General features: G+C 48.6%; 1 protein-coding gene across 1 annotated transcript in view; it reads right to left on the bottom strand.

Annotated features, from left to right (window-relative positions):
* The window catches only part of INPP5D (inositol polyphosphate-5-phosphatase D), a 122,010-nt gene that overhangs the window by 94,917 nt on the left and 817 nt on the right, over positions 1-26,276 (bottom strand). The window contains exon 2 of the mRNA XM_046644662.1: positions 10,817-10,880. Coding sequence (XP_046500618.1) covers positions 10,817-10,880 — 64 coding nt within the window. The remainder of the gene's footprint in view (positions 1-10,816; positions 10,881-26,276) is intronic.

Genomic DNA, 26,276 nt, shown 5'->3' on the forward strand with positions numbered 1-26,276 from the left:
GGTTTGAAGAGGGGGTGGGAGATGGGGGGAACGGGTGCTGTTCAGAGTCTCTAAGAGCTCCTCCACCTTCAATGGTTAACAGTTGCCTTTAAAATAGCCATTCCCTCCCCGCCTGCAACGAAGGAAGTTCAACTTGTTCACTGTTTCCATTTCCCCTTTTCTCTCTTCCCCCAAGCAAAGGGCCTGTGTTTAAGAGGCTGCCCGGATGAAACTCCTCTCCTTCAAGAATTTAACCACACATCTTTGGCAAAGCCGGGATACAAAGGGTATATATAATTGTCAAGGCTTGTGGATACTAAAGACCTGTACTAATCGTTGTCTTTCAAAAGCCTTCACAGTTCCAGGGGTCCCAAGAACTGGAGCGTTCTCAACTTCCCCATTGCCAGGAGCCGAGGAGGGATATTTTTATCCTTAATTACATATCTCCGAGACCTCTTCTTTCCAACTTGCTTCTTTCCTTTTTGTAAAACTCTCGAGGTTCTCCGGGGGAGACAGGAATGACAGCTGGCAGACAAGCTCTGTGTCCTCAGCCTGCGAGTCAGCCTGGAGAGCTGCCTCCGGGAGATGAAGCCTGGGGCGGCCCCCTGATTGACTCTGCAGCTCGCCCCCAAACTCCCTGCCGCCCTCACTTCATCCCAGACCCCGTTCCTGCTGCACCCGCAGCGCCCCGACACCGCAGGGCGGCTTACGAAACAGCCGCCCTGAACAGCCCCCTCTCCTAAACCTCTGTTGATGTCACTGTTAGACGAGGAATCGTAGAGTTTTAGAGCATGAAGGCATTGGGAGGTCTCTAGACCATTGTCCTCCTTTTAGAAGTAAAGAAATAGAAAAGAATTTCCTGCCTCGCTCGTTTTGCAAATTTACCCCTTCATTCAATCAGTTAGCAAATATTTGTTGAGGAGCTACTACGTGCCAGAGGTTCTTCTAGGAGCTGTAGATAAAGTGGGAGCAAGACAGACAAGGTCTTAGCTCCCCTGGGTCTTACATCCTCGTGGTGGAGACGGAAGACAGAGGGAGTCAAGAAATCACGAAGATAGTTGCTGTGGGGGGCAGAACAACAACCCCTCAAAGCTGTCCACGTCCTGGTCCTGGAACCTGTGAAGATGTCCTGTTACATGGCATGTGGGAATTAAGATCGCTAACGTGCTGACCTCGATATAGGCAGATTATCCTGAATTTTTCAGGTGGTCTCAAGCTAATGCCCAGGGTCCCCTTAAGGGAAAGGGAAGGCGGAAGAGTCAGAAGCAGAGAGACGGCATGGTGAAAAGCCTTGACCAGCCATTGCTGGCTTTAGTGATAGAGAAATGGGCCATGAGCCAAGGAATGCAGGTGGCCCCTAGGAACTGGAAAAGGCAAGAAAACAGCTTTTCCCCCAGAGCCTCCAGAAAGGAACACATCCCTGCTGACACCTCGAACTGTAAGGTGATAAATTTGTGTTATTTTTAAACCACTGCATTTGTGGTAATTTGTTACAGTGGCAATAATAGCGTTGCAGATGGTGATAAGGGCTACGAGGAAAAATACAAAAGTAGATGATGGAGAATGACGATTGGGGGCAGGACGTGACTCTAGATGAGGGGAACTGGGATAATGTCAGGGCGGTCAGTTACATGGTGATCTGGGGGGACAGAGTCCTAAGCAGAGGGCAGGGCAAGTCCAAAGATCCTGGGGCAGGGAGGAGCTTGGTGTTCTCAGGAGGAGCTATCTCCTTGGTGCTTTCCCAGGGAGAGAGAGCCACGCCATTGTCTGGTTTCCCCGGAAGCCAATGGTCTCTCCCGCAGACTTCTGAGTAACCTTCAAATCTACTTGTGTGAATGTCTGATTTCCCTCTTTGAAGTCCCCGTGTCCTGTTCTTGTCACAGCGTGAGGTTCTGGGGCCTCTTTTCAGAGTGTATGTTTGCCAGAGACATTTGGATTTTGGAAAACACACTTCATCTCAAGCCTTCAGAAGCTTTTCCCCGAGGTCACAAGGGAGCATAATGACAGGGTCAGCCTCCCGGGGTTTCTTGACTCGCACAGTCAGGAGCAGCTGGAACGAAGGGACTCTGGGTACTCCCTACTCTCTTACGACCAATCTCTTTGTAAAAATGACGAACTGATCACCTACTAATTAATTCAGTGTTGGGGGGACAAATTTGGATTTTTCTATCCCGAGATTGCTCAAAATGGGGTACACCTCTGCCAAGAACAGGGGGCTTAAGGTTAACCTCGAAACGTCCCTGAGCACCAAGTGGTAAACAGAAGCACCCATCTCCAGCCGAGTCCACCAGAGCCTTTTATTCAATGAGTGGTCGCGAACCTTCTGTCCTGTACCAGGCTCTGGGGCAGACACAGAGGCAGAGGAGACCCTCACCCTTGTTCCTGAGGCTCCCACAGCTCACCGGGGGGGACAGACAGGGTCCGAGGACCACCCATCATGGCAAGGGTGCGGTAGCGGGAAGAGAGGAAGTGTGTGGGGAGCCCAGAAGAAGGAGCAGGCTCCCCCGATGACTTTTTTGAAGGATTGGCTGGGCTGTTCATTTCCTCTCATTTGAGGGGAGCTCCTTTCACTGTGGAAGTCTCCTGCAACACCCCTACTTCAAGATATATAAATTTGAGGCTCAGGTGATAATCTTGAGAGTTGCTTGTCATTGGTCTCTAAACTGAACATCCCATGAGGGCAGAGACTGTGTCCATGAGGTTGACTGTTGTACCCCCATTGCCCAATGAATATATGCTGAGTGAATGAGCGGAGGAGCCAACAGCCAGGGGGAATCTCTGAGCTGGGTCATGATGACCCTCAGGGTATGGTCAGGAGATATGGCTGTAAGACTGGCTGGACTAGGCTGAAAAGTAGGGTCATCTTGAGCCTCCCTCAGGAAGGTTAATGGCTCACATCCATACCACTCACAGCTGGTTCCACAGCTGGGGCCAACCTTCAGCTAAACATGGCGGCAGCATCAGACTTGGTCTGGCACCCACCTCCCAGTGGGGCCCCCAGGCTCTGGGTGCCTCAGTGACTAACAGCCAAGCCAAAGAGAGGCAGGGTGGTCTGGCCCTCAAGCTGCAGCATGGCAGGTCAAATGGCATCCCCAGTCTGTCACTGACTAGTTGTATGAACCAAGCAACAGTTTATCCCATCCGAGGCTTGGTCTCCTCGTATTTAAAATGGGAATAATAATAATGCCTCCCCACCTAAGATTAAACTAAAGAACTTATATCAAGTGCCGGGCTCCTAATGAGGGATCAATAAATGGGGGCAATGGTGAAATGGGATGATGAGGTAGGCCCCATGGGAGTTGTGGGACCTGCCACTCGACCCCTCCAGCATCCTCATGGCTCTCTCTTATTGCTGCCTTGTGGGACCCCAGACACCAGCCCCCTGCCCTGACCCCCTGCCTCTGTCTTCCCTAGTTCTTCAAAACTGGGTGACACAGACTCAGTGAGCAGGCACGGGACAATCCCAGTTCTCTGGTAGGTCCCAACACAGACAGGACAGAGAGGCCCCAGCTTGGTCCCTCTTACCCCCCTTTCTGCTCCTGGGCTGTAGTCTGGGGCCAATCAGGATTCCTGGCCCCTCGTTCTTCTTCCAAGTCCCCCTGGCTGTCTTGTACCAATCCCACGACTCCTGAGTCTTTTGTGTCCCCAAGTCTCAGCACTTTCTCCCTCCCCTGCGCCCAGCACCCTCCATCCTTGGCCAGTCCACAGGCCCGGGTTTCTGCCCGGGTGTTGCTTAGCTGACTGACCTTGGTGCCTCTCTCCTCCCTTACTCTTTATTGTAAAACAATCATTCACTGAGTCCTGCACACGTCAGGCACTGTGCTGCGTGCTGCACACCAGCCACCTCTTACAGTCCTGGAAACTTCCCGACGTGAGAAGTGCCGCCATTATCCCAACATTTCAGACGAGGACACAGACGCCAGAGAGAACAAGACCCAGAGGAAGCCTTCTCTGACGATGCTACTGCAGGAACTCGTAAAATATTCTGGGAAGCATCTCAGACATCCTCAGATGGATGTAAAAAGGCAATGACCCCGGAGTGAAAACCCACAAGAAGAGAACAGGAAAGATGAACAGACCATAGGACCGGTTAAAGAGGGAGATCAGCCAGATAAGGCAGGCTTGCACCAAAATGACAAACTCGATGGTGACATTAAAATCCAGGTTGGAGGGAGTTACAGCAAACCCAAGACTGAGGAACAGAACACCCTGCCCAGCAGGCAGAGGAAATTGACCAAGGCATGAAAAACAAGAGCGACAAGTCAACAGATATGGTGGATGCAGTGCAGACCCAATTTAGGAACGATAACTGCAACCAGGGCGAAACCAGTCACGATCGTAAATGAAACACGTGGCTCCTTTATATTCCTAAGGGTGGCAGCAGAATTAATTCATTCAAGAAATATTGATTGAGTGCCCACTATACGCCAGGAACAGTTCTAGGATAGACAAAAAATAAATAAATTAAGTAATAAGTATATAAAGTCAGGTAGTTACAAGTGCCACGAAGAAGGTGGAGCAGGGTGAGGGGCTAGGGGGTGACAGGTGGGGGGCAGGCAGATATTTTTATGGGGTAAACAGGGGAGGCCTCACGGGGTGAGGTGTGTTCTTAGAGGAAAGGCTCTTTTCTGTTGGGTGACTTTAAGTGGCCTCTTGCATATCAGAAGGTTAGAACCAGGACCTGACCTTGAAGGGCGAAGTTGAGAGGAGCCAAACCCATTCTGCAATAAGCAAGTAATTGATAAAATATTGATTCGTTTTTGTGCATTTTCTAGTTTGAGATGGAGAAAGGGAGGTTGAAGCCCCGGATGTTTGCTATGGAGACACGTCACAGGAGATGTCTGGGAGGGCTGGGAGCCGGTCCTGGCAACGTGGTGCAGGCCACAGCTAAGAAGAGGGCAGAGTCAGGGACTACGTGTGTCAGACCGTGGTTTGTGGGCTTTGGGTGCAGTGAAACTTGACGTTCAGTTGACAATGTTCATTTTCTGCTTTGCAATTCCCCTAAGATAGTCCAAACCTTTGCATGTTGAGATACTTTTACCTGCAGGCAACTAAAAACCCTAATTCAACTACTTGAACAAAAAGGAATTAATTATCTCACAAAACAGGAAGTCTGGGGGCAGGGCAGTGAACAGGCTGGTTAGTTCTGCTCAGTTAATTCAATGGCATCATCGAGGACCCAGGTTCATGTCATCTTTCTGCTCTGCCCTCTCTCTCCAGCTACCTCTCCTCTTGGTTGCAACATGGCAGCAGCAGCTCCAGCTATCACATGCTATGACAGTTTCCAAAGGTAGGAAAGAGACCATTTCATTCTTGTGTCTCTTTCTAAGACAAATAAACCTTCCCATGCCTAAACCACCAACCACAGCTGGTATTGGTCCCATGTGAGCTCTGCTTTAGGCAACGAAGAGGAAATGGGCCCAGGTCTTGGGGCAAGGTGGACCGGAAGGCTCTGGAGCACAAGAAGCAGGGACAAGATGGCCAGGGGGGCTGGGGAGAAAGTAAAGGCAGTCATTTGGAGGCAGAGATGACAAGTAGAAACCATAAGAGCTGGAATAAAAACTTAACTCAAAGAACAAACAGAAGAAAAGTCTTTGGAGACAAAGAAAGACCCAAGTTTGCAAAGTGAACAGGCTGTACACATTCCAGGAACTATCGATGAAAGGGAAAATGATGAAAGTGGAAAAGAATTCCCAGCAGCTTCGAAGCAGAAAAAGAAAAAGAAAAAAACTGGTTCCCTGTGACGGAACCAGTGCCAGTTAGGCTGTGGATTCTGTATTCTGGGGCCATTTGTGATAACTTCTGAAGACAGTGGAACAATACCGCTATAGAATTCTGGGGGAAAACTCGGTCCCCAAGAATTTTATCTCCATCAAATTCCCTTTTGAGTGTCAAGGCAACTGGAAGATGTTTTGAGATAATTAGAAGCTTGGAAGACAGACCTGTCCACGCTCTACAGCAGACAGAAATAGAAAAAGTAAAATGCAGTCTTCTTGAATGTGCAGACTACAATGGCATAAGGGAAATGTCTGGCCACTGTGGACCCACCCCAGGCCTGCTGTGGACCCCCACCAGGCCCGCTGCCCTCGGTGTGGCCAAGGAGTACTGCAGGGCGGCCCGGGCACGGTACAGCTTCTGTCGCCTGTGCCTTTTCTGCTCCCTCTTGTTGTGCAATGTCAGGAAGTGTGTGTTAGAGGCACATCCTTCGCCCCGCGGCTCAGACGGAATCTTTACCTCACTTGGTGACCACTCAGAACAATAACAGCTGCCACCCTCTTCCTGAGTTTAATAACAATGGCTCAACCGTTTACCCTCCCGGACACTTGTGATGGAACAGCTTTAAGAAAGTTGTTTTGTTTTCTTTCTCCAAAAGCCACACAGCCCAGGGCGACATGACAGCCACCGTCGGGGACCAGGAACTGAGTCATGAGTCTCTCACCCGAATGGCTGGAGCCACCGGGCTTTTCTTCTAAATCGGGAAAGAACACCGAAAGAGTCTGCGAGGCAGATGGTTTCAGATTCCCTCTTCACCTACACTGCGTTAAACCCATGCGGGTTCCTGTCTTGACTTAAACAGTCAATATCCTGGATCCTGTCTCAACCAAGAGAAAAAGACAGGAAGTTCACAGCGAATGGCGACGTGACAGGGGACCAGGGGTGGTTTTTATTTTCTGCTTTCTTCTTCTTGGTAGGAAGGATGTCAGAAAAAGAGGGAGGGGCGAAAGGTTGTAGGAGTGTAGCGGAGGGCCCCATTTATTAGGACTGCAGCCTTGGGTTTGGGGCGGCCACTTATGTGCCGGCTATGAGGGCCTCCCCTCGCTGGCGCTCAAGCTGGCCCAGCAGGATGCTGGTACTGCCTCCAACTGGTCCTTGATCTCCCGGCAGGGGCAGGGGAAAGGGGGGGAGGGTAATTTCAAAAGGGTCACTTCCCTTTCCAAGTCAGGAAAAGAGTTGGGGCTTTATAGGAAACCCGCTCTCTTGGTGCTGGAGACTCAGGCCTAAGGGGTTGGGCCCACCCGCCTTCCTCCCGCCTCACAGAGTGCTCAGAGGGCTGCCCATGTCCAAGGACCAGCAGCCCAGGCTCCAATCTAGAAGGTTCTCAGCACCTGAGGGTCGGAGCAGCTGTTGAACAACTACTTAACAATTTCACTGGCTGCTGAGACCTGCAAATCCACAGCTCAAGGAGCAGAGCTGAGGGAGACTGACCGCCACAAAATCTGGCCTCCTTCCCACCACCCCGAGGCACTGCCTAGAATCTTCTAGAACATGGTCTATCTCCCTCCGTCACCCTCTGCTGTCTCTTTGTCCTGAGCCCTCTCTTCTCAACTCGTTTTCCTCCATTCTTCCTTCCTCCCTCCGCTGAGCGCCAGGTAGAACCGGCCTGTGTTGGTTAGCAGACACGACGGTTTTGCTTGATGTCTGCTCCCTCTCACAGTGAATAAAGACAGTGATGGTGGCAGGTGGCGGCTCCCCCATGCCGGCCACTCACCTGGGCTGGGTATTTTATCTATAGTGTATCATTGAGTCCCAACCACAGCCCTGGGAGGCATGTGTGGGATTTCCATTTTCCAGCAGAGTTTAGTCCTCGCCCAAGGCTGCAGGGCTGGCAAAATCTGGACTTGAATCAGCTGGGCATGGAGGGGTCTGGTCTTAGCTCCCAGTACCTCACTGATTTACCACAAGGGCCAAATGCCATTTGTGACCAACGTTATCTACAGCCTCTCTCTGTGAAAGTCTATATCGCCCTGCCTCCTCGTCCTCCTGGGGCAGTCCATCCTCCTCCAGGGGATCCAAAACCCAGCCAGGGTGGGACACACTTTCTGGGGTCCAAGAAAGAAGGTTTGGCTGGGGCGATCTGGAGACCTGCGTGTGAGCCCCCACTTCTGCAGGTCTCAGCTGCGTTCATGCTTAAAATAAAGGTGTCAAGTGAAGTCACAGTTCACATCCTTCCTTCTCATTTCTGATTTTTGTAAGTCTGAGAAAGGTGGAGTGAGGGAGTAAGGTCACCAGGTATCAAGATCACCCTTCTTTCTGACCGAATAGGGCTGTCAGGGGCCATGGCGCACAGACCGACTTCACGAGGACGCTCGGCGAAGAACAAAGATGGAGTGGCTGTTCGGTTTCTCAGAAAGACAGAAGCCCCAGGGAGAAGAGCTAAGGTAATTAAAATAAGAAAGCGATTGGAGCCTTTGGTGCTTTACTTGGCAACGTTTCAGGCCAGATTCTTATTTTGGGGAGCCTCATATCTGGTGGCACTGAACAGACTCAGGTGTAAGGAATGAGTTATTTAGAAACTGTGGCTAAGCTCAGAAAAGAGTATGAGGTTTTGCTTCAACATGAAAAGAGGAACTCGCGTTAAAATAAGCAGCCATCGATAATTGCCAGAGCTCCGTCAGATCTCAGACTTCGCCTAAGCGGGTGCCTGCTGTCATTTGCTCCTCAGTAGACATCTCTCGTTATTCTAGCGAGGTGTTGTATTTTTATAGGAAGACGTAACCTCAGGAGTGGAAACTTCCCCAGGCCCGCCTGGGCCTCACGGCTCTCTGGACCCTGGCTACCTTGCGTTGGCTACCAAGGAGGTCACAGGCTCAGTGCTGGGTTTGGGAGCAGACACGTCCAACAGGGCAACAGCTCTTCTACGAAACCTGCCTGCTTGTCACCCTAGTTGAGCGTGGGCCTCAGGTGACCACACTCTGCCTCCACAACTTGACCTCCATCTCCGAGTGGGCGGGCACCTGCTCCCAGACAGCCGATTCATACACAGAATGTGGCCACTGAAGAGAACGCTGTTGGTGGTGGAGCCAATTAGACTCGCTCTTGGGACTGGTAACTGAGAAGTGAGCCTGTTGGTGGGAGACAAGCAGACCCACAGAGAAGGGCTGAGCCGTGGCAGGTAGCATCCAGCCCTCTGGGCCCGGGCCCTGGGCCCTGTCCTTCTGTGTCCCGTGCATCTCCATAAAGGCTGCAGGAGCACACGCTGCCATGGCAGCAAGGGTGTGAAGATGGGAGGGAAGAGATGCTAGACATAGTCTATACGTTTACAAGCTGTGGGTACAAACCCAGTACAAGAAGCCACAAAGTCATGTCTTTTCCAGCTTAAGGCCTAGTCATACTTAAAGTCTTCTTCCCTTTGAAGGAATAGAAGAAACCACAAGGGGAAAAAAGATCAAAAGCGTCGACCAACTTTCAACTTAAGAGACTTCAGACTCCTTTCAGCAAACCACCCGTCAAGGATGCCAACCCAGCTGGGAAAGTTCACACAGTCTCAGACTTGGAAAAAATGCCATTGAGGCCCACCGCCTGCCCCACGCGGGCCTCCGCTCGGGCCACCACGTCCCTAACAGTGAGAAGCCCACAGGAGGGACAGCCATTCCCATGATAGGCAGCTGTCAAGTACTTGAAAGGACAGTCTCACACTGTGTGTGCCGACATTTGCTCCTGGTGACCATGCTGAGACATGTGGGCACCCAGATCAGCTAAAAACATTTAAGTGGATTCTCCTTAGATACGGGTGCAGATGCACAGACGGGAAGGACAAAGAAGCCAGAAGTAACACTCAGCCTGACCTCCATGGGGTGGAGCCATTCTGCTTGGGCCCAAACTTGCATCTTTCATGGAAGCCCTTCAGCAAATAGCCCCAGCCTCCTGAGAAGGCAGCTTTGTGAGCACCTGGGCTGGCTCAAGCATGCCCCTGAGGGTGTCACTCTTTGTCCCAAGTGGCTCATTGAAATGAGTCTCCCCAGAGGCATTCCAATCAACACAGCTTCTCTCTCTTGACAGGTTTCCAGTGACTTGTGCCCAGGGACCTGCCTATTGTCCTCCCCTTGAGTCCAGCTCTCTTTCCGCTACTGCATCCTAATTCTGCACAAAATTCATCTTTCTCTTCAGGTTTTGGAATTAGAGATTGTTCCCCTCCTCTCTCCTTCCACTGCCACTTTCTGTTCTGCTAAACTCCACAGACCCTGTCACTGCTCCTCTATGACACGGTGTCGCAATCTTTGTCCATCCCAGCTGCGCTGCTCTGCACGTGGGTGCCCTTCACCTGTTGCTGCCTCTCACCATGGTCCCGAGAACCGAGTGTGGCTCTTCTGCCCACACTGAGAACACTGATAGTGTCACCTCCTTCGTTCTGCCCACCCCTCATGCTCTCTTAATGCAACCGGATAAAAATAGCTCCCCGGGCCTCCACCTCACTCGGTTGTCACACACTGTGGTCGCACAAAGCCCGTGGTGTTTGTCACACAAGCTGTGCATAGGATGGCCTTCCCAGACTTGGACTGGTGCAGCCGATTTTTCTTTCAAGTTTAACGGCAAGTTTTACTCATATGGGACTTTAATGGCAAAATCAGATGCCATGAGCATCGGCCTTTGACAGAAGAGGTCTCTACGAACGGAGAGATACTGCTTCGTGCCAATCTTTGGGCCGTCTTCGAGCCCCTCAGAAAATGCGGTCTGTCCTCCTGCAATTCCCTCCTTCTCGCCTTCCTGGTCCACTTACTCCTCTGAGCGCAATGAAGAAAATAACCAACAAGCCACATCCCTCTTCCTTCATCTCTGGGCATCTCCCTTCACCATCGTTTTCCCTTCACAGCCAGGAACACAAATGATGTCTGTCATGCCCGCTCCATCATGCCACGGAGTGGGGTCACTTTGCAGGGTCACAGTTCACCCGCTAAGCCAGCCCCACCCATGGGCTTCTAGGAGAAAGACATGCTCAGCCAGGCCTTTATGTCCAGGCTGCTCAGCGCACGTGCTTTCTTCTCTTCTTCCCCTTTTCACTTTCTCTGCCAATACAGGCTCCAGACAGGCTCAGCTTTCTAGTTTGTGAAGGTCTTACCTGAACGGTGAATTTATCCTCTTCGTTGGGCAGAATTCTGTACGTGTAAACGCAATTCCGATACCTGAAATAGACCAAGGATTTTATTAGATCCCGTGTGGGAAAATTCTTTTTTTCTGGTGACTGAAAAGACGAGACTTCCTGCCACGGCTCGAGGAAGCTTGGCGTGAAGTCTCTGCGCTTTGGAGCCGACCCCGTTCTGAGGTGGAGATCCATCTCAAACAGCCTGGCCTGAGGGGCTGCTTGTCCCTTCCCCACCCCTTCAGCACCCAAGGAGCTTCAGGAAAAGGCGGATGGGGTCTTTTGGGTGTGATTTACAGGGGCGCTTGACAGCCATGTGGCCCGATCTAAAGAATTCCGCCATCTGGAAGGGCTTCCTCAATATCTGAGCTGTCATGTTGGCCAAAAGAATAGAGCTAGAGGGGGTGTTTCAAGAAGAAGGAAGACTCCAGTGGGGCTGAACAAGGTGATGACATGCCGAGTGGGTGTTGGGCACAGCCACAGAGAGGGGCCACACTGGCCAATGCAAAGTTTGCTCAGCTTTGGGTGGAACGTCACTCTTCTGATCAGGTCCCCCCACACCCTGTGGCTTCCTCCCCTGGAGACTTTGCCCCATAGGTTCATTTTCCCAAAAGTCAGCCACCATCCCTGCAGAGACCTGGATTTTCCCCAGTAGCTGGTTAGTGCGTCTTAGGGTTGCTTCTAACAAGGAAACGCTAGAGATCCCAGATTCTCTCCTTTTTCTAGAAACTCTACCTTCCTCCAGTTCAGGGGTCCCCGGTGTGAGGAGGAGGAGGAGCTACTTTTTTCCTTTCCTAAAATCTTTGAGAGGAAGGGGAAATTGTCAAGTCTGAGGACCTTGTCGGCACATTGGTGGGTGGTCCAGCCCGCAGAGGGCCTGGTGGCAGGAGATGGCCATGGAAGTCCACTGGCTCTGCCGCTGAGCCCAGAGGCATAGGAGTTTGGGGAATGCTATTGAAGTCATACTTTTAGTTGAAACTGCTGGTCTGTCCTCTCAGCACCATAATCTCCTCCCATTTCCTCCACTTGGTCTTCTCCTGAACCTTGAAAACTTACCCACCCACACTCCAGCTCAACAGATGCTCACATTGTTTCTGCAATCAAGACAACGCTTCCTCACAAAAGTTTCACTTATCTAGGTCTTCACGTGTGCCCGGCACTTCACTAAGCATTTATATATGTCATTGCTTATTAGACAGTAGTTTAAAAATTTTAAGACCACACAGAAAGATATAAAATGAAAAATAAATATCTCTTTCCCCTGCTCCTGTGAGTTTCTCTTCTTAGATTTACTACTCCTTTTTGTAAATCATTTCAGAACTTTTTTTTTCTGGTAAGGAGAATTGGCCCTGAGCTAACATCTGTTGCCAATCTTTCTATTTTTGCTTGAGGAAGATTGTCCCTGAGCCAACAACCATGCCAATCTTCTTCTATTTTGTATGTGGGATGCTGTCACAGCATGGCTTGATGAGCCGTGTGTAGGTCTGTGGCCGGGATCCGAACCTGCGAACCCCAGGCTGCCAAAGTGGAGCACACGAACTTAACCATTGGGCTACCAGGTTGGCCTCCAGTACTTTTAAACATATGCACAAACTGATACATGCATATCTTTTAAAATGCAAATAATATCTTACTATATACATTGCTCTGAAATTTGCTTTTTCACCAAAAAAAAATCTTAGAGGTCTTCCCAGGTGGTGTTCCACCGTGGGGTGGTACGGTCATTTATTTCACTGGATGGCAGCGATGGACAGGGAGATATCTTCAGCTTTTTGCTGTTATAAGTAATGCTTCAGGGAACATCTCTGTCCCCATATCTTGTGTATATTGGGGAATTCATGGTTTTAGTTTCCCCATCAGTAAAATGGGACAATCAAAACCAACATCTACCTGTTGTTGTGTAGATTAAGTGACAACGTAGGACAAGCATTTAGCATAGTGCTTGGGACACAGTGCACACTACACGTGCTGACATTTAATAGTGCTTGTGGATAAATCGCTAGAAGGAGAACACCTGGGTTACAAGACGTGGACACTTTATATTTTGATAGAAACTAACAATTGCCTTCCAGTGAGGTTGTGTCATTTTTCTCTCCTGCTAACCGGATATGAAAGTGTCGATTTCCGCACACCCTGCCAACTGTCTGTTATCAGTCATTTTAATCTTTGCAAATCTGAGAGGTGAAAGAAAAATGATAGCTGGCTTCAATTTGCCTTTATGAGAAAGGTTGAACATGTTCTCATCTGTTTCACTATTCGCGTTTCTTTTTCCATGAATTTCTTTTCATGTCTTTGGCTCACTTTTTTGTTTTTGATCATCTTTTGTTTATTTGTAAGACTTTAATATAGTCTACAATATGTTTTGGAGTGATTTATTTTTAACAGTGTTTGTTGATTGCTTTTTTTTTTTAAGCAGTGTAGAAGTTTTACAATTTTATGTGGTCAATTTGACAGCCTTTTATGGCTTTTGAATCTATGAGTGTTGAGAGAAAGTTTTGGAGAATGTTTTGGGTAATGTTTTTCACTTCCACATGTCTCTTCATTTCTCAGAGGAATGTTTCTTTTTCTCTCTTCCTCTCGTCCCTTTAATTCACATCTTTCTGCTCGCTGTCCTGTTTCCAGAGCCTGGATCAACACCGCAATCGGCTTCTCTCGGCCATGGCAAGGATGAGCCCCTAGCACAGCAGCACCTCACCTGCCGGAGACGGAGACGTCCCGGGAAACAAGGACCACCCCGCAACCCCAGCCTGACTCTTCCACTCTCATCACTTCCAGCCTCAACTCCTTTGCAGAGCCTGCAGGCAAATGCCAGCTCACCCTGCTGTGCTCTTATCTTTCACCGCTCCATTCTCATGACACTTCCTCCTGTAGATATGCAAACGCAGCCAGGGTGAGAATAGTCTCTTCTTTGGCTGAGGACAGCTAATTTGTGGAAGAGCTCGGGCAGGCCCAAAACATCAGCTTGTACACAAAGAGAGAACAGAGAGTCACAAGAAGAGGGACAGGGACAGCCACACAGAACAGGAAGGTCCCTTAGATAATCAAGAGCAACAAACAAGTGTTACGGCTTTTTCAAAGATATTCTAGAAACACTGGAACAAAGAAACAGCTCCATATTACTCAAACAGATCAGAATTCAAAAGCAGGTGCAATAGGAAGTAAGGATATTTTCCCTTTAGACAGTAACATCTCAGCATCTCCAATGCATGGGGCCGGATATACCGTCTCCTGGGGTCAAATCAGTTTAGATCTTCAAGGGAAAACGTGGGTTACCCCCACCACCACACAACCCATGGAGAGTAGTGGTTCCCAACTGCATGCCATGGGTGCTGAGGGCTCTGCGGGGAGCTGGTGGGGGCGCTCCTTGGGCTCCCCCACTCCCCAGAAGCTGCACTTCACTCTGGTCCTATATGCAAACACATACACACATCTATATGCGTGCATGTGCATATACAGATAGGAACACACATATACACACGTGTGCACGCGCACACACAGATCCATAGTATACACACATGTGTGTTACATATACATACAGGCACACATATAGATACACACATGCATATGTGTGTACACACACATATTTATAACATACATACATCCATGTGCATATACAGATACTAATATACACATATACGTACGTGTGTGCACACACACAGATATGTAATATACACATACACATGTACATACATACACATAAAAGTCTTACATACAAAATGTTCAAAGCAAATATTCCACAACTAATGCAAATAGAATGCTACCCAGACAACATGCTTGTTGCTATCTGGGGCAATGGGTCCTCTCCAGCCTATTCCCAGCTCTCTGTGGTGGTTTAGTAACAATTTAGCATGCTAACACTGGTTTCCAGCTGCTACTTCTTCCACTGACTGGGTCGCGTTTCAGGCCAATTGCGTTAGGAGTATTCCCACTGAAGACCCGGGTTGGGATGGCGCTAGGCCAGGAGCACGTACTTCTGCTACCAAAAGAGATCGCTTCAATCTCAAATGAAGTGGGGCTTACAGCAAATTTCCCATGAGACTCCTGACAGCTGCTGGGTGACGACAGGTGCGTACACTGTGCTAAGCAGGAAGATGCTTCCCCTGGGAAGGGCATTTCCAGATCAACCGTAATATGGTTCGATGTTTTACTCGAACGTAAGAGGACAAGCAAACACAAGTAGGAAACGCCGTGGCATTTTATTTATTCTCTCAGGTAAATATTACTATTTCTGGATGACCATTCCTAGCCAAACAAACACTGACAAGATTGCCCAGAAACATCCTTTACCATGGTGAGCCCCACAGAGACAGAAAGAGAGAAATCAAACTCTAAAGTTCAAGAACCTTGTTAGTGTTTCTGTCTCGCTCTGCTGATCAGTTTAGCACGCTCCTATAATTGTCTTTAAATCCCTCTGTAACTATCAAGGGTTTTCTCATCATGTGTTACAGACTTCTGGACAAGATGGGCTGGGAGCACCAGAGTGGGAAACTGCATTCGAAAAAGCCACTTGGATCAACATAGAAATGAGAGAAAATGTATGTCACTCCTAGGAACCAAGGGTGTTCACCATTCACCACCAAAACCTCAAAGAATCCCAGCCAAAGAGAGTAAGAAAACGGATAAATTGAAAGAGGCCATTAGTCCAGAAGAGAGAAGGCAGGAGGAGGCAGCCCACGTGGACAGGTGAGAGGTGAGGTGAGGCAGCCAGGTGCTGTCGGGGGCCTGCTGAGCACCCTGCCCCAGCAGCATGGGGATCCAGCGAGTCATTCCTTGCATGAGACCCCTGGGAGGGAGCCCACTCCTCCGTCACCACACCACCCCCTCATCACCTGCCTCCGTCTTCTGGATCTTGGATCAAGGGGCTCCCCACCCCATCCCTGCCAGTCCTCTTTTATTTTGGAAGAGGATTGGGGCATAAACCCACTCCAATCTCTAAAAGAATCTGATCCAATTTTTCCCAACAGTTCTTTGTTGAAAAAGAAAAATCACCAGACTTATGAAAAACGATCGCCACTCAAAAAGAAGGGGCACCATTTCTCTAAGGACTCAAAGGTGTTCCCTTCATCTTACATAACATCACTGCAAAAAGGAAAAAGAAAAAAAGACATCCTGGAGAAGTCTGTTGTGTGAACTCACTAAGATTTAAGAGCCCACTGCCTCTCTGAAGCTGGAAATCTCAATTGTGAAAATTGAGTGAACTGAGACAAGGAAAGTGGATCAGCAGTGAAGAGCCTGGAGTTCTAGAGTCGGCATTAGACACGACAAGAGAGGCAGGAAATAGCAGCTTACGTACCAGAGAAAGTTAACAAGGAAGAAGACAAACTCGAGAAGGTCAGTACAGAAGGAAAAGACAGATTTTACAATGAGAGGGAAGATGAGAAATATAGAAAACAGATCTCTGTCCTCAAATATATATACCATAAGCGTTCCTGCAAGGACAGGTAATTTTTTTAATATGAAAACAAAAAGCAGACTAGGTAAATAAATCTAAGAGCATATGACCTGAAAAGTAGAAAAATTAAATGGACAACACTTTGACAAATAGAATAAAGAAAAAGAAACGCAAGTGAGCTGGATAGTCTCCTTTTATCCTCTCCCCTTGCAACCAACCAGACCCACTCTATTCTTCTCCACCTGCCCTGTGTCCGAGAGGCTGACCTGTGTGGGCTGCTTCACCCAGGTTTGGCCAATGGGAGGCATTGGGAGAGTGAGAGGAGGAGGCGATGGGGGTGTTTGTTCCCCTGACCCCAACCTGCCTGCTGCAGATCAGCAGGGCCTGAGTTCCTCCACTGGAGGCCACAGCTCAAGTCAGATGGCTTGGTGACACAGCCCTGTCCCTTGCCTCTTCAGGTCCAGGAGTGGGAATGGATTCCCATGGTTGCTGGCTCCAGGCTGCTTCACCATCCCTAGGCATAGCATCCCTTTGGAATATGCCATCTATTTCCTGCTGGGATCCTTGCCACACAAGTAAACAAAAGTAGAAATGCGAAAAGGAAGATAGCAACAGCAATAGAAGAGAAACCTCAAAACTATAGAAAACCAAGCATAATTGTATGCCTGAAAATTTGAAAATCTCAACAAATGGACTATTCACTGAAAATATATATAGCTTATCAAAAGTGACTTGATAGAAGGTAAAAAGCAAGAATGAATGAATACCAATGAAGAAACTGAAGTAAATACTAAGAATCATCTCCACAAACAGATCTGAGGAAAAGCAGCTTTACCAAAATTTTTTCAATATTTCAAAAAATCAGATAATGATGATGCTACATAAATATCTTCAGGGTATTTTATAAAACTTACATGACTCTTAAACTATAATATGACCCAAATCATAGAAATAACCTCACCTATGAATATATGTGCAAAAATCCTGAATAAAATTCAGGATACAATGGAAAGTTATCATAATCTAGAATACTTCATTTTAATCATGCAAAAATGGTTAATATTATAAAATCTATAAAATTAAGCTATTATAACAGAAAATCAAATGAGGGAAACAACATAATCATCTCAACAGATATCAGAAAGCATTTGATAAAATTCAATACTCAGTCCTTCAAAACTGTTTACAAAACCAGAGAAAGACAGCTCCTTCTTTGACATGACAAAAAGCAACAACTTTTATCAAGTGCAAACTATGTGTCAGATGCTGTATCAAGCCCTTCCCAGGCAGTAACATGCTAGATCCTCACAGTACTTCTCCCCAAGGTGGATATTGTCTCTTCCCAATGTCCTCCACTGTAGAAATACTGGCCAATGTAATAAGTTACGAAATCTGAATAAGAGTAATCAGCATTTGGAAAGTAGACCACAAAATGATCATAATTTGTATATGATATGATTGTCTATCAAGAAAGTCCAAGAGAAGCAAATGGAAAACAATTTGAGGTAGTGAGGCATGAGTTAAGCCACAGAATAACAGGCAATTTTATAAAATCTGTAACTTCCTTGTATGTTATCAGTTGCTACAACTATAGGGGAATAAGTACCATTCCTAACTGTAACAAAATTATAAAATAATCAGAAGAAATCATAACAAGAAATATGCAGGATCTATATGAAGAAAAGTACAAAATTTAAAATAATAGAGATAGCTATGTATTTTTTTTAAAGATTGGCACCTGAGCTAATATCTGTTGCCAAGCTTCTTTTTTTCTTCTTCTCCCCAAAGCCCCCCAGGACATAGTTGTATATTCCAGTTGTAGGTCCTTCGAGTTCTGCTATGTGGGACGCCACCACAAAATGGCTTGATGAGCGGTGCCATGTCCGTGCCCAGGATCCAAACTAGTGAAACCCTGGGTCGCTGAAGAGGAGAATGCGAACTTAACCACTCGGCCATGGGGCCAGCCCCGAGATAGCTATATTTGTTGTTAAGACAATAATACTATAATGTCCCTTTCCACAAGTTGTATTATGGATTTCATGCAATTCCAATCAAAGTCCCAATAGTGCTTTTTCCAACTTGACAAAATTCTTATCTAGTTGACCTGGAAGAATACTTGAAAACAATACACGTGAAAATCCTAAAATAAAATAGTTTATAAAATTGTGGTAATGCACTTGGTATGATATTGGTGTAAGAAAAGCAGACATCCGTGGAACAGGGTGCACAGGCAAGAAAGAGGCATAGAAAACTTAGCATATGGTAAAAGAGGACTCACAAAGGGAAAGGGATAAATTACTCAGTAAGAGGTTGTGAGAAAGATGGTCACTTGAGACAAAGACACCCAAATCTTAGTCTTAAACCATTCATTAAATTAATTCCAGAGAGATTAAAGTGTTCAATGCTAAAAAAAAAAAAAAAATCCAAACAAAAAACCAATAACATCTCCATCTGTTTTTGCTAAATTCTGTGCTAAGCACGTGATATACACTTTTCATTCAATCTGCCCAGCAACACTACTACATTAGTTTTCTCAGCTCTGGTTTTCAGATGAGGAAACCAATGCTCTGCGGAATTAGACAACAAGCCAGAGGTTGCACACACAGAGTCATCCTTAGCCTGAGTCTATACAGCTTCAAAGACCCTGACCCAACCCTCTTGCCTCCCACAGGAAGAGGGGAGAATCGAATTTCTATGCACAGAGGGACTCTGTACACTGAAAAGCAAAGGGGAAAAAAATCACAAAAGAAAAAGACTGTTAGACATTATGAAAATTCCCACTCTCTGAATGTCAAAAAAAATCATAAAGTTGAAAGGCAAACCACAGTGAAAATATTCACAACAAGCGTGATGCAAGGAATTCGTGCAAATAGGTAAGGGAAAAACTGCAGCTTCAAACGAAAAATGGCAAAGAGAATTGAACAGACCATTCACAAAAGAGGAAATTATGAAGGTCCATAATCTACTAACCAAGCTGGCCATGACCACAGTCCAGAAAGGCAGATCAAAATGAGCAGAATCAACCACCTTTCACCTTACAACTTAAAAACTTTTTTTTTTAAATGAAAATATTCAGAATAGGGAGACTGGAATGAGGTGGGCACTCTTGTATTGCTTACCGGAGCATAAATTGGAACAAAATTCCTGGAAAGCAATTTGTCATTCCGTATCAAGAGCCTTAAATACATCCCTATCCTTTGATCCAGTAATTCCACTCCTGAGAATCTATAACCGGAAGTGTCACATTTCTGCACAAAAACCTTCATCACTATCATATTTATAACAACAAAACACTCTTGGTAACTCAAATGTCTGACGAGAGAAGAATCATTTTGTAATTATGGTCCACCATGTATTAGAATTTTGTGCACCCATTAAATATGATATTTAGGGAGAAATTCTAACTAAATGGGAAACTGCTATAGCTGTTAGAAGACACAGCCTAAAACTATGTGGTTTTATTTCTATATATTATGGAAATTTTACATATACATGGAGAGAGAGAGGGAGAAATAGAGAATGAGGAGATGCACCAACAAATTAACAGATTTATGTTAGTCTCTCAGTGATTGGGAGATTATTTTCTTTCTTTCCACTTCGTGCTCTTTGTCTGTTATACTGAATTCTGTTTTTTTTAAGTTACTTGAAAGAAAGCTGAACTGTTTATCAGAAGATCTTTGTCACTTCTACTTTGCCACTGACGTTTGTGATGGCCTCAGTGAGACTCTCTCTGGAGAGCGGGTTCCTGATTGGCAAGCCAGGGGGAAGGACCAGCTGATCCTTTGGGGTTATTTATAATAACTAATTGAACCTGAAATGTTTGGGTCCTTGTACTTGTTAACAGAATGTTTCTCTAATCAGTTGGGGCAAAGGGAGTGTGAAATGAGCAGGAGAAAGAGGAAGGATCTGGTCCCACAGAGTTACAGGCTTGTTGTCCCCACCTCCCAGGGGTCCTGGGCTGCCTGTGGCCGTCAACACGCAGTCCCCACCTCATGGAGCATGCTGCGCTCTTCCTAGCTTCCTGAGACCTGTGGGCCTTTAGTCCCCCTAGTATCTTGCTCCTCAGTTGGAACCAGTTAGTCACTCTCAAGACGGCCTCCATTTCTTCTCGACTTTGTCTTCACTCTACCTGGTTTCCTTCAGTGGTTCTTCCTGGCATCCGTACCTCTCTCCCTCAGGCCTCCAGGCACTCAGCCCTGACCCCAGCAGCCACCGGCCACTCATGCGTCATTGAGTCCTCTTCCTGCCTCATCTCTTTGAGTACTTCCTCTGAGGAGGCCCCACATGACAGCTCAGTGTCTCCCGGAGGCTCCTGCAGCCTCTAGGAAGTTCCAGAAGTGACACGCTGCCTCTGCTCTCCTTTCTCTTTCTGTAGAATTTCCTTCACAGATGGGCCCTATACTTCTCTGCTTCCGAGACGTCACTACTCACTTGTTAGCTTATAAAAAATAACGGTCGGCATTTAGTGAGTACTGACCATGTGCCAGCCTTGGGTTATACATGTTGCCCACAGTCTCCCATTTTATCCTCTCAATAATTTGATGACAACAACAGAAAGACAACTCAATTTTTTAAGTGGCAAAGGATATGAATTGACATTTTGCCAAAGAAGATACACAAATGGACAATAAACACATGAAAAGATGTGCAAAAATATTAATCATGAGAGAAGTGTAAATCAAAGTCACAATTAGATGTCACTTCACACCCACTGGGATGGCTATTATCAAAAAGATAACAACAAGTGTTGGTGGGGACGTGGAAAAATTTGAACCCTGAGTCACCACTGATGGCAACGTAAAATGGTGCAGCTGCTGTGGAAAACAGTTTGGCGGTTCCACAAAAAGTTAAACATAGGATTACCACGTGACCCAGCAGTTCCGCCCGAGACAATTGAAAATATACGTCCATGTAAAACTTGTACGTGAATGTTCATAGCAGCATTACTCATAATAGCCCAAACGTGGAAATAACCCAAATGCCCATCACTGATGAATGGAGAAATAAAATGTGGCGTATCCATACCATGGGCTACGATTTAGCCATTTTTAAAAAGGAACGATTCATGCCACAACATGGGTGACCCTCGAAAGCATTATACCAGGTGAAAGATGCCAGACACAAACACCACATATTGTATGCTTTCATTTATATGAAATACACAGAGTGGGCAAATCTATAGAGACAGAAAGTAGATTAGTGGTTGCCAAGGGGTGGGAGGAGGGGGAACAGGAAGTGAGTACTAATGGGTACAGGGTTTCTTTTGGGGATGATGAAAATGTTCTGGAATTAGTGGTGATGGTTGCACAACATTGTGAATGTACTAAACACCACCGAATTGTACACTGTGCAAAGGGTGATTTTACAGGATGTGAGTTATACCTCAATAAAAAAAATTAACCCAACGAGTGGGCATTTCACCAATGAGGATGTTGGGTGGGCACAGGGAGGTTCACATCTTGCAAATACTAAAACTCACATCAGTTCTGGTCAACCACACAAGGCTTGCCTCTAAGGACTGAGTCACGTGGCGTCAATTAGGGAGGGGAGAGCAGACGTCCTCCATCGCTGGGGCAGAGAGGAAGGCCTGGGGGAGCACCACGTCTCATCGCGATGTTTGGGTTCACACGCCAGGAGACGGGACCATTCCATGGAGAAGCACTGATGGCCGGCCGCAGGTAAATTCAACCTGTCAGGTAGCGAAGCTTGCAAAACACACCAAAGCTAGAGCCTACCCTGGTTCTGGATGGATTGCTCTGGGGCACTGGGCATGGGCACCAAAAACCTGGAGACACTCAGCTTTAGCACCGTGGTTCTGAGTCACTTCACACAGAAGACACCATCAGTCAGTTAAATACATAGGCCTTCCTGGGCACACCACTCCCTCCTGGTCTTGCACACACAAAGGAAACTCCAAAGAATTGACCTGGGACAACCTCTTACGTAAACCGGATTTCAGAAGCCCATGATACTCCTGGCTACTGTCTGTGCCAGCGTTTTTCCACATTTTCTGTCAATACTAGATATGAAAAACAGCGCTTTTCTGTGCATTTGCCCAAAAGTAATGAATGAGCAGTGCAAACTTTACTGAAACTTTGAAAGAGGACTGGAGGAAGCAGGGTTATGTCACACCCATTCGTACCACAGTCACTGGCTTTACACCTCTCCTGTCCTGCTTTGTGACTCCATCACCAGGGGTCTCGTCTCCAGGCCTCCTGACCCCACACATACCCAGGCTTGCTGGCTCTTCTCTCTTTGTGCCTCCCAAGAACAGCATGAGTTCAAGTCCCGGCCCTGCCACTGTTCGTCCTGTAAACGTGGCATGTTACCCAACTTCTCTGGGCCTCGCTTTCCTCTTCTGTAAAGTGGAGGAACAATAATACTTCCTCCGAAGGCCATTGTGGACCATGAGTTAATATGAGTGAAGAGCCTAGAACGGTGCCTGGCACACAGTAAGACCTTTATAAGTCTTTTGCTATTATTTTTAGGCAGAAGAGGTTAGCAACCATCTTTTGTTAGCAGAGCAAAGCTTGGGGCCTGCTCTACCTCAAGTGCTGTCACACTCTTTCTTCCCAAGTAGAATGCCTTCTCAGAGGGGACTTTTGGTGACTAAATGTCCTTCTTGTGCTTCTTCATCTTTCTGGCTGTGCTGACAAGGTCACCAAGTCCAGGCTGCCTGGTATACTGTCCCCGGCAAGGAGACTGTTCCAGACACTGTAGGTGGGCCTGGGCAGCTCATGGAAGGCCATGTGCTGGGGGAGACCAACACTGCCTCCCTCCCACAGCTGGCTGGACCAGGCGCTGGTTTCTGAGCCAAAGGCAGCCCACGCCTGCCTCCTCCCTCATGAGGGAAGCCAACTGTCTCCAGTGTGGTTTGGTAGGAACACCACCCAACTGGGCAGCTCCATATTGGATGGTGGCTGACGGCCCCAGTCATATGTAGGCTCTCTCAGGGCCTGGGTTTCCTTACAGAGAGGGCATCCCCAACATGCTGGGCTATGGTTCTAGTTCTGCCCGGGTATGGGAAAGCCGGCCCCTGCTGACCCATGGCCCCTTGCATGGATGGACCCCCATCCGCAAAGGCATATCTCTTCTCTGCAGCACAAAGCCCCTGATGGTTGTGCTGGCCCCTATGTGGAAGTACAGTCCTGGCAAGAGAGGAGGGAAAGGGCTTGATGGCCTCTTAGCATCCTCCATCCAAGATGGGCTGGACGTCCCCCTCAAGGTGCCCCCATGGACCCCTACAGCAGAGCCGACTCTGCTGGTGGGTTTGAGGGGGGGCCAGGTAAGCATGACATAGGCCCTATCCCAAAGAGCTCACTGTCCCTCGTGTTCTCAAGTCCTTTGCCACAAGTTGGCAGAGCTGGAAACCTTGTGGTCAGCTGCCTGGGTTCTTCCCCTGCCAGCTCTCTATGCCCTGAGGTGGGTCTGCGGGGTCCCCCTAAATTGTGGCTTTCTGAGTTGCTGAGGAGAGACCTGAGCTTTCCCACCCTGTGGCATCGGCGGGCTGACCTCTGGAGAGGAAATGCGGGTTTCCTAGGGGTGGAGGTGCGTTCTCAAGTCACGTGGGCGGCGCCACACTGAGCCCTTGCGTTCGAGCCTCCCTCGCTCCCCTCCCTAGTTCCATTTAAATAGTCAAATCCTGTCCTCCTCCTCAGTAGGAAGGCCACTCCCCGATGGAGCTGTGCTCAGTTCCTGGAGCTCCAAACACACCTGCCTAAACCAGCAGTTGGAGGTCCCCCACTGTCCCCTCACTCACCCGGGGTGCCTGGGAAGAGGCTCCAGCCCACTGGGGCCCAGGCAGGGTGAGATCTGGGCACCCCGGGCCAAGAGGTCTTTTTCGGTATGGATATTTCTAGAGCAGGGGGCCAGTCTCCGCGGATTCCTTCTGCAGTCCTGGCTCCCTTTTTAGAGCAGGGTCATTAAAAGGTCCTGGCCCCACAGCTGCACCACGCAGGGGCCCTGAGCTCTCGGCTGACTTCCAGAGAGACAGAAGAGGGGACTTTCAGAGGCCTGTCGCTTCTGAAACTGAGGATAGCCCGGCAGTTCTTCACCCCGTCAGGGTCCCCACCGCCAGGCTGTAGATCAGGACAGTGTGGCGCATTCCCCAGTTCACAGGGGACACAGAAAACCGAGGATGGTGGAGTCTGTCTCTTAGGAAGTTAAATCTATGTGATTTAAAGGACTGGCTTTTTTTTTTCTAAAGGAGTATGTCCTTCCTGTCTTTTTAGTGTTAAAGGATGCTTTCTTTCACGAAATGAGCCGTTGGAAGGTGGTAGCTGGTTGTCTTTCATTTAGTTAGTTTTTACTTTTTACGTTTCCTTAACTAGCAAAATTAAGGATGGTGGCAGGAGGGGGTCTGCCGGGTTTTTGGAATGGTTGGTGGTCCATGGTATCCCATGACCCACAGTGGCTCCTGATCCTACAGGAAGGGTGGCTTCCCCCACAGAGTGGAGGAGAAAGGGGAGCCCAGGGTGAGGGTCTGGCTGAGGGGAGGGGCTCCCCAAGAAGGGCTCCAAGACCTGGTGGTGGGGCCAAAGTGGTCTCGGGGATGAGAGACTGAGGAGACGTCCAGGCCCGGGCTAAGAGGATGGTGGACATCTGTGCGCACCATCCCTAAGGTGCAGACCCCTCCCATCTGCCGAGGCTCTGAGAGCGACTCAGTGCAGACGAGGGGAGGGGAGGAGAGATGGAGGAATGAATACTGGAAACCAGGCCTGGGTCCCCATTGGTCACCAGCCAGCAGGGCAGTGTGGACAAAGACCTTGACCTCTCAGGACTCTGTCTGCTCACCTGCAAAGGCAGAGGCTGTCGGCCTAGAGGTTCCCCAGGCCTCTTCCAGCTCTGCCTCTGGCTTGCCGTGATGCTGCCGGTTTGGAGTCAGAGAGACCCACGTTCCGCGACTGCAGCCTGGGCACGGCCACAGTGCCCTGGTCAAAGGGCTGCTGTGAAGGTTAGCGAGCTGGAACCAGGGAGCTCTCAGCACACAGAAAACACCCAACTGGATCAGCCCTCCACCAAGGTCCCGCCGGGACAGGAGAGAAATCCACATGGGCTGACTAGAGTCGGATTGAAATCTCCCCACTGTTTCTAAGGCCCTGTTGGCGGGTCCCCATGGGGGCAGTGCCTGCTGGGAAGTCTGGGCTTATGTCGCTTGCCCTGAGCGTGAGAGTGGGGGGCACAGGAAGCCGACCTAGGGAGATTGGGCTCCTGACGAAGTCAGACCTCAGACCGGTTGGCCAACTGCGAGCCTGAGTTGTTTTCTAGATGCTCCCAGCTGGTTCTTGTAAACGCCCTGGCTTCTCTTGCTGTGATCCGGAACCTACCTTCACACCCAGCTTGACAGGGGCAGGAGTGGGGTGGCAGAGTCTTGTCTGGGTGCAGCCTCTGGGGGAAGAAGGCCCTGGTTTTGACTGTCATCGCTCGCTTAACCTGTCTGAACCTCAGTTTCCTCATCTGCAAAGTGGGGCAATAACAGGACCTGCCCTTCAGGCTGTCGTGAAGATGAAAGAGGATAACATAGGACAGATGCTTAGGGTCAATTCTCAAAACAGGTCTGTGTTCAGTGACCCGCCTCCGCTCCTGCCTGGACAGGGCAGGGCCCTGCCTGCTCAGGGGGACCTTCCTGCAGGCCCAGGGCGGCTACCTCAGAGGTGCAGCTGGACACACCGTTCCCCAATGGCGCCCTGGCACTGCCCGAGGCCCGAGGGGGGATGGATCAGGCTGCAGGGATGACGGCCTCCTTCGGACATCGGTCAAGAAGGCTGTTTGAAAAAGGAACCTTCAGCAAGCGGCTGGTTCCTCGGTTGTTAGGACAACCGGTGCATTCAGCAACACCTCTGAGCCCGGGAGCAGGGGGCGTCGATGGTGTCAGAGGCCCAAAGGGGAGGGGACGCAGCTGAGTGCCAAGGCGGGGAGAGAAGAGGCTCTCGCTGTCGGTGATGGTGACTTCCTCTGCTCTCAGGGCCTGAATGCAACTTCTGGGTGAACTGAAAGTCCTCTCTTGAGTGAACACTCCCCATATTCGTTGCTCCCCAAATGATAGCT

Source organism: Equus quagga, chromosome 17, assembly GCF_021613505.1.
Source record: "Equus quagga isolate Etosha38 chromosome 17, UCLA_HA_Equagga_1.0, whole genome shotgun sequence".
NCBI classification, from domain to species: Eukaryota; Metazoa; Chordata; class Mammalia; order Perissodactyla; family Equidae; genus Equus; species Equus quagga.